General features: G+C 40.4%; 2 protein-coding genes across 2 annotated transcripts; both read left to right on the top strand.

The window, feature by feature from the left end:
* Positions 1 to 137: 137 nt before the first annotated feature.
* On the top strand, positions 138 to 1,430 carry CLUP02_12527 (WD domain-containing protein; the record flags this gene model as incomplete). Its single annotated transcript, XM_049291491.1, has 6 exons — positions 138 to 250; positions 332 to 387; positions 456 to 694; positions 754 to 1,120; positions 1,174 to 1,218; positions 1,267 to 1,430. The coding sequence occupies 6 exons, from the start codon at positions 138 to 140 to the stop codon at positions 1,428 to 1,430; spliced, it is 984 nt and encodes a 327-aa protein (XP_049148636.1).
* Positions 1,431 to 3,356: 1,926 nt separating this feature from the next.
* CLUP02_12526 (fungal specific transcription factor) lies at positions 3,357 to 7,329 on the top strand (the record flags this gene model as incomplete). Its single annotated transcript, XM_049291490.1, has 13 exons — positions 3,357 to 3,401; positions 3,484 to 3,508; positions 3,565 to 3,579; positions 3,645 to 3,770; positions 3,866 to 3,996; positions 4,032 to 4,165; positions 4,234 to 4,514; positions 4,643 to 5,003; positions 5,063 to 5,140; positions 5,205 to 5,474; positions 5,526 to 6,189; positions 6,239 to 6,481; positions 6,532 to 7,329. 13 exons carry the CDS (start codon positions 3,357 to 3,359, stop codon positions 7,327 to 7,329), a joined length of 3,171 nt encoding a protein of 1,056 aa, XP_049148635.1.
* Positions 7,330 to 12,248: the final 4,919 nt, after the last annotated feature.

Here is a 12,248-nt window from a genome sequence, read left to right as displayed (position 1 = left end):
CACTGCATACTATCGTATTTTCCAGCTTGCTCCTCCACTGTTCGAGTTGCGCTCCCAGACTGACCCTCACATACCATTTAGGATTGTACTCAACCCACATTGCTGCTCATCATACAAGGCGTTCCTGGCGCGTCATAATGGTGCCTCCTCGCACAAGGCTGAGCCTCTCCAAGGAGAGGTTTCCGGCTTTTCTGACCAACCTCAAGAGCCAGCCGTACCACGATCCCAGCTCAAGCTCTAGAGGGCACACGTATGACCCCTACCTATGGACAGTCCCTGTGGAGCTTTTGAGTTGGAGATACTGACTATTCTTGCAGGCTACGATCAATAGCCTGGAATCCATTGGGAACTTTGGTCGCGACAGGCTCATCGGACAAAACGCTACGCGTCTGTACGTGATGAACGTGATTCGCTTGTCCATGGGGCAAGCAGGCTGACATATCTTACTTCTGTAGGGAATCCGGAGAAGCCAAACGTACGGTTTTCAACTGAGCTAAAAGGACACTCCGCTGCCATTGAAAAGGTTGCATTCAACCCAGTCAAGGATGCTGAGTTGTGTAGTGTAAGCAACGATGGAGTCGTCAAATTCTGGGACGTTCGGTCCAAGACTTGCATCAACGAGATAAGAGGCTTGGGAGACGCCTTCACTCTAGTATGGGCGCCCGACGGACAGTCTCTAGTCGTTGGAAATAAGGTCAGCCACGTTGATTTTGGCATTACTTGGGTACATTCGGCTGACACTCAATCTGCCAGACGGATAATATCTTTGTACTGTCACCAACACAGTCTGCGCCGATATCGTCGCATCAGCAGCCCAGTCAGACCAACCAGATTGCTTTTGACTGGGCCGGCGATACGATCTTCTTGACAACCGGCGAGGGAAGAACACGGATCTTGACATATCCCGATTTCAAGCCTGCCTTCCAGTTCAAACATGGTGATGAGTCAAAGGAGTTTACCCTCAACGGACACACGTCTTCCTGCTTGACAGCCGAGCTACAACCCACAGGACGTTATCTTGCCACGGGAGGTTCGGATTCCATAATTTCTCTGTGGGACACAACAGACTGGATTTGCCAGCGAACCATAACCAGCATGATTGGCCCAGTGCGGTCTATCAGTGAGTTGAATAAATATGCTAGTAACTGCGAACAGTGTCTAATGGTTGTACAGGCTTCACCTTTGATGGTAACTTCTTGGTCGGAGGCAGCGATGAAGGTAAGTCGCCTGGTGCCAGAAAAGCGCAGATGCTGACTACATCGCCAGGCTCTGGACTGGATATTCGACATGCAGAGTCAGGAGACCACGTCCATACCTTCAAGACAGCTGGTCCTTGCCCGGTTGTGGCCTGGGCGCCAACGAAATATTGTCTGGCATACAGTGATCTTGGCGTTCTTCGCATCGTCGGGGTGGATGCAGAGAAGAAGTGACAAGACACAACGTCGCCATTCCGAAGAGGTGGACTTCTCTACTACGGCGCAGAAATAGCCTTTTCAGCCCCGGGTAGGTAGATTTCTTCAGTGAGATAGATAGGAGTAGAGTCTCGAAAATTCCATCTCGAAAAGGAAAATACAGGTTCCTGCGTCATATCTACTAATTTTTGAAGCTGAGTAGTTATGTGTCGACTTTACATGGCACCTCAGGCATAGGGGTCTAGGGAGAGTAGCTTGAGCTGCAAGATCGGAAGACCGAGAAGCTTGACTGCCTGTTGCCGGAGTCAGATCGGCCCAACTTGACGCCGGTTAGGGAAGAAACGGGAGTCGGAGGCAGAGAAACGATTGCGGCCCTATCAAGTGTTGTAAGCTATTTTGACAGCTGACTGCAGGATAAGTAGCAGAACCCAGAACAGCAGCACAGCAATAAAGACCTCCATTACTTCCACGTCCAACGACGGTGTATTTGAACATGTGGGCCGAGGAGCCTGTGTTCTTCGTCACATACATAGCCTGCCGGGAAACATGCGCCTTATTTGACATTGCCTGACCTCGCCCTCGGATGAAATCCAGACTGGAGAAGACATGAGATGCGAATGATGCATCCTGCACGTGGTATTCTGCGCGTCTTTGCAGAGCCCATACATATGTAAGTGCCAGATGCAGGGAAATAAGATGAAAGATAGAGAGAGCTTTGTATCGAGACTCCTCAAGGGAATTTGATGAGAGGGTGGTGCGACTTGCAGAAAAGTACCCTACGTGCTTACCTACTACGGGCTTACCTACACCTACACATGCAGCGTATGCCACCCTCCCTCACCTTACTTTATCCTGTGTCACAATTATGAGATGATCACTGCCTTGGGTACAAAGCAGAGGGGCTTGGACATCATCATTGGCGGACGGCAGATGCTGGGGTCGTGAGCAGCTGTACGGTGTACCGGATTCATGGGCAGCACAGCGGTTGTCTCCTAGCGCAGTGTGGCTATGGTGCATGAGATTGTGGTGTGAGTGTGAGTGCAAGTTGCGCGTCCAGACGTTTGCCTAGGAGTGCTGGTGAGAACTCCTCTAAGGCACCTTACCAAAGCCTCGGCCAGCTCTGCTCCCGGGTTTTAGCCGGACGTTGGTCGCTGAGGTGGTGTAGGTTGACACGTTGGCTACCACACTTCCTCCCATGCATGATGTGACCTAACGTACGGTGAAAACGTCGCGGCATCGTAGGGCAAGGAGGAAGGGTGGAAGGGGGAGTGAAATGTTAACTCTTGAACAAAGTTTGTCTTCCAGCTGCCTGAAGAAATTTAGCTCAAGGGTGACAAGTGAACGGAGACATAACAACATTGACCATTATGCCTGAGGTACTTTACACGGTATGCTCGGTACTTGGAGTTATCCATAGACACCAAGGCCAAAGTAGGTAGCACATGCCTGACGGTCCACACTTCTACTCCGCTCCGCTACTGCGAGTCTCAAGGGAAAGTGAGTGAGAAATTGGACCTGGATTTCAGTGCCAAATTGTCAATAAGCGTATTCGCGATCTTGCTTGTGCTAGTACCTATCCGATCCGACTCGTGTTTCTCGCTTTTCACTTTCAACGCAGGCACGCAGGGTCTTTTCCGGCACTGCCCACTAGGCATACATATGTGCAGGGTTTCTCGGTGTCTCACCAGCTGATTAGTCGTGGTGGGCATTCGCTACTGTATGGATACACACCTAAGAATTAGACGCGAATACTTCATTATTCACGCCTCGAAGTGATTTAGAATAAAGTGCCCACGAAATGTCAAACGCCTAGGTAGGCAATACGGTTTTCGTGGCGTCCACCGTCCACGGATTGTCCATCGTGCTGGGCATATCATAACCGCGTATGTAGGTACGGAGTAGATGGAGTGGACATTTACGGTAGGTACAGAAAGCTAGGGGCCCATGTCCATAATGTACTTGGACTTTATCGAAGGTACGGGATACGGAGTACCTTATTAATCATAGGCTCGGCTGGAAGGGGTATGGCGGCAAGGCCGTATCGCTACTGTACTCGCAGACTGACTGCCAGACGCTCGAGTCTCCCACACTACATAGTAATTGGGAGTCCTACCTAGGTACGGACTGATGAGAGATGCTAATGGCCAGCCAGCCCCTCAGTACCTAAGTGCCCTTGAGTAGGTACCATACTACGCAATTGGCCTGGTACCTACCACCAAACCTCACGCTCAGCTGCACCACGGCACCTAATCCTCCGCTTCTATCCATCCTTGCTTCTCAACCCCAAATCTCGCGCTCCTGACAGAACCCGACACTGCTTCCTTCTCCCCGTCTCCTCTACTTCGTACGCCTACCTAGGTACCCTCCACTCTCCTCTCCACCGCCCCAACGACGACCGATAACCCATTCTCCGCCCGCCCTCTTCGCTCTTTCACCTTTGCCTACACTACCAGTCACCGACGACCTCTACCTTTTTCCCCTTTCGACTTGGCATATTCTGCAACACCAAACTCCGTACGAATACCCAGAAACCTTTTCTCGACGTCAATCCCATTTCGAAGCGCCCCACGACGTCTCACCCTTTGTGCGACGAGCCTCGACTAGAACGAAACACGACAGTCAGCAGCCGTATCCGTTGTAATTGTGCGCGCGTGCGCCTATGGATTGAGGGCATCTTTACGTTCGGTTTCGCCCTCCGATAACAAGAGAAATCGCCCTGCTTCGTCCACAATCATCCTTCGGATTGCCCGACCGTACGATCGGCGGATATTAAATTAGTAGTTGGATTCGCTGAGACTTTGCCTTCCATCATGTCCTCAAGTACACCCACGCCGCCAGACACAAATGGCGCCAACTCCCACAAACGCCCTCACAGCCCAGACGCCGAATCCAATGGTCGGGAAGGGGCCGCCGATAACAGCAACGTTCCCAAGCCGAAGCGCCTAGCATGTATGATATGCCGGAAGCGCAAGTTGAAGTGTGACGGAGTGCGGCCCAGTTGCAGCACTTGCGCCAGGCTTGGCCATTCTTGCGCCTACGATGAGGTTCGCAGGAAGAGTGGCCCCAAGCGAGGATATGTCAAGGCTCTAGAGGAACGACTGAGTGAGCATTCCCGTCTTTGCGCCTTGCTCTTTTTTGACCTTTGCCTTCCTCGTTCCACGTCTTCTTCTTTTCCCCGTGTGTTGCTGTCCATCGCCTTGACTGACTGAACGTCTTTACACCCTGTATAGAACAAGTCGAAACCCTGCTCAAGACCCAAGACCCTCCCCCCGTGCCATCCAATCCCTCCTCCAACATACCTCACAACTTGGACGCAGCTGCAGCGAATCGTAGCCGAACTACTGCCGCTCCGACTAGTTACAGTATTCCTAATCCCACTCTTGGTCTCGGCGGCGACCACGACGTCGACCGATGGCGCTTCACCGGCGAGTCTCCTCAGGCTCAGAATGCGGCTGCCCCTCCTATGGATGATTTCAACTTCAACTCGAGCATGTCAATAGGCATGAGCAACGCCGGGAGCAACTTCACTTGGGAAATGATTGGACTGGGCCTTGAAGAACCTCTTCCTCCACAGGAAACCATCGATGAGCTGTCAGTATCATCACGATATCTCCTCAAGGCCACCGTACTCACTGACGGTTGCTTCGCAGCCACCAAATCTTCTTTGAAAAGGTTCATCCATCCGTGCCTATGATCCACAAGTATAGATATCTAGCAGCCATGAACTTGTACGGGCCCCATCCAGCTACCCATGTTTGAAAGCGGCTAAACCCATACTGACGTGACCGGTAGGGCTCCAAACCAACGACCGCCAGTTGCACTACGATATGCCATCTGGACCTTGTCGTGCTCAATCACTGAAAAATACCTTGACCTCAAAGACTTGTTCTATCAAAGAGCTCGTAAGTATGTCGAGGCAGATTACATCAAAGGCTATGGCGAGCACATGATATCTGTGGCTCATGCTCAGACCCATGTGCTGCTTGCCTCATACGAATTCAAGATGATGTACTTCCCGAGAGCTTGGATGAGCACGGGTTCTGCCATTCGCCTGTGTCAAATGTGAGCTCATGATATCTACCAACCAGGACTCGATAGCTAAATTGTGCTCAGGATTGGCCTGCACCGTCTCGATGGTGCCGGATTGGACGTGAAGCAGTGTCTTCCACCGCCGAGGGATTGGACCGAGCGTGAGGAGAGACGACGTACCTTTTGGATGGCATTTTGCGAAGATCGCTACGCAAGTATTGGCACTGGGTGGCCGATGACGGTGGATGAAAAGGACATCATGACGAACCTGCCTTGTACCGAGGAGTCTTTCGACATGAGCCGACCCGAGCAGACGCAGTCGCTGCAAGACTGCATGAGCCCGTCCGGGGCTGGCAAACTCTCCTCTTTTGGAGGCATCGTACTGATGGCATGCCTCTTTGGCCGCAACCTGATTCACTTGCACCGGCCTGACCCCGATGACCGAGACCACGACCTCAACGGCGAGTTCTGGAAGCGGCACCGCAACATGGACAACATCCTTCTCAACACTTCTCTCTGTTTGCCGTCGCACCTCAAGCTTCCCATTGGTCTGGGCAACCCTAACATCGTCTTCACCAATATGAGCATCCACACATCGACAATCTGTCTGCACCAGGCCGCCATCTTCAAGGCAGATAAGAACAAACTTCCGGCTTCAGTCAGTGCAGAAAGCAAGGTGCGCTGTATTACAGCGGCAAACGAGATCGCGAGTATCATGAGAATGATCTCACACATGGACCTCTCAGCGGTATGTCGAGCAAGTGTCTTGTAAGACCTGAGGTACTAACAAGTCTCAGATGAACCCCTTTATATCCTTCTGTCTTTACGTTGCAGCAAGGGTATTTGTTCAATATCTCAAGAGTCGTCCAGACGATAGCCAAACAGCCGACTCATTAAGGTTCCTTCTCTCAGCCATGAACGCACTAAAGAGAAGGAACCCTCTCACAGAATCGTTCCTTGTGCAGTTGGACGTTGACTTAGAAGCCCTTGCTATGAGAATACCAAAACTCAAGACGGCATTTCCCCGCAGCGGTGAAAGCGTGAGTGAACAATCTTCTCGGTGGTTTTACATGTGCTAATCGTTTGACAGCCCGGCTCGGCCAGCGGCAACGGCACCGCCAAGAGTGGTGCTGTGTGTGACGATCCGGAAGGCGTTCAGGGTATCATGTCCTACCGTAACGAGTGTCACTTCATGAAGACTGTGGATGATGATGGGAATGCCGCCAATGCGCCGAACATCGTTGAGCCTGGCCAGAATGACGAAAGCGCCCCCATCTCTGCCTCTGCGACGACTAATCTCGGTGGTCCAGGCGGCTGGTTGTCCGCAGAGGCGTCTCTATTGTATGGTTCAAACAGTACCAACAACCTCCCATTGCATGGAAACTCATTGACACCGAGCTCCGGGTCCATGTACGACAAATCGGGATCAAGCAGTGGCCGTGTTACTGGATTCGGACAAAGCGAAAGCAGTGGCGACAACAACATGTCCGGTTCACCAGACGGTGACCAGTCTAACCGGCCAACACCGAACTCGACTGCTTCAGATCCGCGAGTGACTATGGCAGGCGGACTCGATGGGTCCGGGAGGAACTCTTTCGATGCCAACGCAGCTACGACGCAATCAAACAACAACGCTCGAGGGAGCGTAGACGCAAATACTAACTACTTCAACGATGCGGGCGGTTTTGGCATCCGCACTGGGCTGACGCCGAATCAAAGGTTTTCTATGCCTGATACACCTGGAGCGGATTTTGGAATGCCGAATGGCTGGGGCGACTTGCAGGGACAGACGGGCATGACGCCTGTCGCCGAGGGTGTACTTCGATCACTGATGAATATGGGGCCGATGGATGCAATGGATCTTTCATCGTGGGATGCGACAAACTGAGCGGTTGTTGATTGACTGATCAGGTCACGGAGTAAGGAGTTCACGGCCACGGAGCCATTTGGGACAATTTTTTATGTTTCAAAATACGGCAGTTGATACTAGATGATGTCGAATGGAAATCGACGGTCTTGGATGTGTATAATACGGGACTCACTGACCGCACTAGTAGAGGCAGGCAAACGGTTGAGAGCGTTGATCTGAGATTACTGCAGGACTCATGAATAAACCACACGACTCCCACGGACAGAATGGCTGATGTATGATTGACTGATATTTCGTCAGATGCCATCTAAGGTAATTTGAACAAATTTGACGCCATCTCATCTCATGTAAGTAAAAGAACTTAACAAGAAAAGGACTGCCTAACCACAGTTGACGGTGCCTGTAGACATGAAATGGCAGCCCCAGATGAAGTAGCGTTGGTGGTGCTGGTGATAGTGGTTGCGATGGCCAAAGCTCGTCGGGCCCGTGCACCAGTTGCCGCCTTGCCGCACCCCGGCCGCACGTTGCTGAGGTAAAACCACTGGGCACCCAATGCCGGGGGCAAAGGTAAGGTCAATGTGATATATCAAGTAGTGGTTAATTCTTCTAAGTAATATAAGCAAAAGCCCTTAATATAAGCAAAAGCCCCTATATATACTTATAGCTAGTTATTACTAGTTATAGTATATAGCTTATAGCTATATAATATAATAACCTATCCCCTAATTAAAATTTTATAACGTCCTCGTCGCTTATATTCCCTAATTATTTCTTTTAAATATAATACTATCGTAATATAATACTATTATAATCGTTATAAATATATTATTTAAAATATTCTATAGTAGTCATAATTATTATACTTAATAATATAATACTTCGGTAATAAGTTACTAAGTTATCCCCGTAGTTTAGTATTAAGATTATAAAGTACTTTTTTAATAATTTTTTTTTTACTTATCGTTAGGAATTATTATATTAGTTATTTTTATTATATAATCTATTTCTTCTTACTATCCTTTTTTTTATATTTCTTATTAAAAAAAAATTATCCTTACCTTATTATCTATCGTCGTCTTAATAATAATTTTTTATATAAACTTATAAAATCTTTTATTATTATTTTAAACTAGGGTCGTATTATATTATAAAATTATATCCCTAGGCTTCTCTTTTTTAATTAGTAATTATTTTAATTATTTTAAAAATAAGTATTAAGGCCCGGGAGTCGTATTAGTAGTTCGAAATATTAGCTTTTATTATTTATAAATAGTAAAAAGTGTATTTAATATATTATTATATCTAAGCTCTATAAAATTATAAATAATAAGGTATTTTAATAAATTAATTTAGTTAAAATAGTTACGCTAACTTTTTAATAGGCTAAGGCTATATAAATATATTACTATTACGATTTCCTTAGCTATTACCTCTTTTTTAATAATTTTATATAAAGCTCTATATATAAAATATAATAATAAGTCGCCTTTTTTTTTAATTATTTATAAGCGTTTAATAAAAAGTCGTTATAACTAAAATTTTATTAAATTCTAAGAAAATAATATTATTTAAGTCGTTATTAAAAAATATTATAATATAATATAAACTATTATAATTTTTTTATATAACCGACCTTATTATATTAACTTAGGAATTAAGTAATACTATTTAAGTATTATCTTATTTAAAATAAATATACTTAGATTAATTCTAATTAGTTATATTAGGGGATCGTTAAGAATTAGCTTTAGGAGTATAAGTATCTTTTTTAGTAAATCGTCCTAAGGAGGATTCTTTTATAAAATCGTTATTTTTAGCTTTTTATTACTTATATTTTTTATTCTTTTAGTTTTACGTTTTTTTTTTATTAATAGCTTTTTATTGAGTAAAACGCTATTATTAAATTCTTTTTTATTAAACTCCTCGTTACTAATCCCCTTTTTAATTTTTAAAAAATCGTTATTATTATTTAATAATAACTTCGTATTATTAGCTTTTTTATTCTTAATTTCTAACTCTATAAATAATAAGTCGTTATTAATTATAATCGGGGTTTAAGCTATTATTTTCTCTAACTAAAATAATAGCTTTTTATTTATTTAATTTTAAATTTTCTAAGTAATATTATTTAATATTATAAATAGTTAAATATTAAATATTCTAAGTTTTTTAGAAAGTAGGTTTATAATAAATAGGTTATATACGCTAAATAAACTAATAAATCCCTTATATTTAGTTTTAAGTCCGGGGTCCTCCTTACTTATTAAGTTATCGTCCTCGTTTCTTATTTTAAATAGTCCGTTATTCTTATTTTTAATAGTTAGTGGGTATTATAATAACTTAGAAACGTTTATATAATTAATATTAGGGGTTACCGGATTATTAAAATTATTAATAAATATTTAATTAGTACTTTTCTCGTTATATACCTAACTAGCTAAATTAGTAAGGTTATTATTAATTTTACTTAGTTATATTATTTTAATATAAGTATATAGAGGGGAAGAAAAAGGTATAACTAAAATAAGTAGAAATAAGGTTTAAATAGCTAGTTATAAGCGATATAAAGTCGAGATTAAATAATAAGTTCGATTTTCGGCTGTAAATAAGTACTTAAAATTAAGAATAATTAATACTATTTTTTATTATAAAAAGGAATTATTATTTAGTTAAATTAAATATTCTTCTTTTTATAATAATAGATACTTTATTATAATAATTTTATAAAAAAGTTCTAGCTACTATTTATATTATTTACCTAGTCCCTCTAGTTATAATAAGAACTATAATCTATTCCTATTTTATTAAATATTAATAACTTTCTTTAGTAAATTAGTAAATAAAATTACTATTAGTATTGATAGTACTCGTCCGTAAATATTAAGTAGTAGTACTAGTTCTAAATAATTAACTAAAATTACGTCGTATATCTTTATATATTAAAATAAGTCGAGCTTATATACGAGTTATTTAACCCGTTTAAGGATTATAAAAAGCCTAGTATATTATTATAAGTATTTTTTTCTTAGTATAGTTAATTATAATATATTATAACTACGGTATAATCTTAGTATAATATATTATTTAACCTCGAAAAATTTAATAAAGCGCTTTTAGTCGTAGTATAATTTTATTTAAATAGTTACGATAGTAATAATATCGTATACTTTAAGTTGTATCTCTAGTTTAGTTAGTCATTTATTTATTATATTTATAACTACGTTAATAATATTATTAGAAGTAAATCCTAAAATAATTTCGTTAGGTAACTTAGTTATTACCGCTAATTTACTATTATTAATCTCGAATTATAATTAGGGAATATTATTAGGCTATCGGTCTAGGGATTTTAATAATATAAAGTATATTCGTAATACCGACTCGACTATAAGGTTTATCTATTTACTCTAATTATTAATCTAAGAATAATAAGCTATTAAGTATAATAGTTTATTATTATACTTATTTTATATATATTTCTATATTATAAAAAAGAATTTAAAGTCTTTATTACTTAAAATTACCTTTAATAGTCCCTAGTTATAGTACTATAAAAACTCTATTAGTAACGTCGCCTATTCTTTTATTATTATCGTTTTATATCTAGGTATTAAACTAATCTATTTCAATATCTTATTAGTTACTAATAAGATATAGTTATATCTTTTTTTTAAAGTTAGTAGTCCTAGAATAAAATTAATAATAATTATATAATAAGGATATAGTAACGGTATAATAGGTTATATATTACTATATAGTTAGTATATTTTAAGTTTTATTATTAAGTACGTCGGGTAACTTTAAATATAGCGCTTTAAATTCTATATAAGTCGTAGTATATAATATCTAAATAATATCGTAGCTATTTTATTATAGCCTATATAGTTTTCTTTATAAGCCGTTTCGAAAATATTAATATAGTATATTTAAAAAATATATAATTAGTTATATATACTATACGTTACTTTTTATAATAGTCCCTTACATAAAAAAAATAGTAATTTAGTACGGTTCTTTTTAAGTAATATTATATTATTACGGACTATTTTAATAATAAATTTAAAAACTAGGTCTATATTATAGCCCTATTAGATTTTTTTTTTGAAACTCGGTACTATCTCGAGAAGAATTATACTAATATTATTCTATATCGTTAGTAATATAATATCGTTTTTTAATTACTAATCGTTAATTATATATATTAGTAGTAAACTAATTTATATAATATAAGTATCGTTAGTTAGGAAAACTAATTATGCCTATATTTATATTACTTAATTATTTAGTACGTCGTTTAATAAAACGTCTAAGCTACTATTTATCGGATTTAGCTCGTTATATCTTAGGTTAATTAATAATTTAAATAGCGCGTTTAGTATAATATATTCTTTACTTAGCTTATATATAACCTAAATATTAAATTAATTAGCGTACTTTATTACCCTAATTAGTTTCTTATTATTAATACTATTTATTATAATATTAGTAATATTTAATTATCGTTATAGGCTTATAATAATAGAATAATTAGTAACAATTATCGTAATAAGTTTTAATACGGAGATCTAGTAGTTATATTTCTTTAGGACCTAGATAAAACCTAGTATTTCTATTTCCGTTAGCTAATATCTTTTTTCTAGCTTAGATAAGGTTCGTAATAAGTATAATACTAATTAAATAGTACTTTTTAATAATAGTTTAGTTAGCTTCCCTTTATTATTTATAATTATTTATAGTATTTTTAGCTTAATATAATAGGCTATAGTACTAATACCCGTTATTATTATATTAAAATTAATAAATAGCGGTCGTATTAAGTCGTAATAATATAGCTTAATATTATTTAATAAGTCGTTACGTACTTGTTTAAACGCATACCGTTCCTTATTAATAGTTATAATTAGGACTAATTTTATTTATTATTTATACCTAGGATC

This window comes from Colletotrichum lupini, chromosome 6, assembly GCF_023278565.1.
Source record: "Colletotrichum lupini chromosome 6, complete sequence".
In the NCBI taxonomy this organism is placed as follows: domain Eukaryota; kingdom Fungi; phylum Ascomycota; class Sordariomycetes; order Glomerellales; family Glomerellaceae; genus Colletotrichum; species Colletotrichum lupini.
This window is presented reverse-complemented; position numbering and strand designations above follow the sequence as displayed.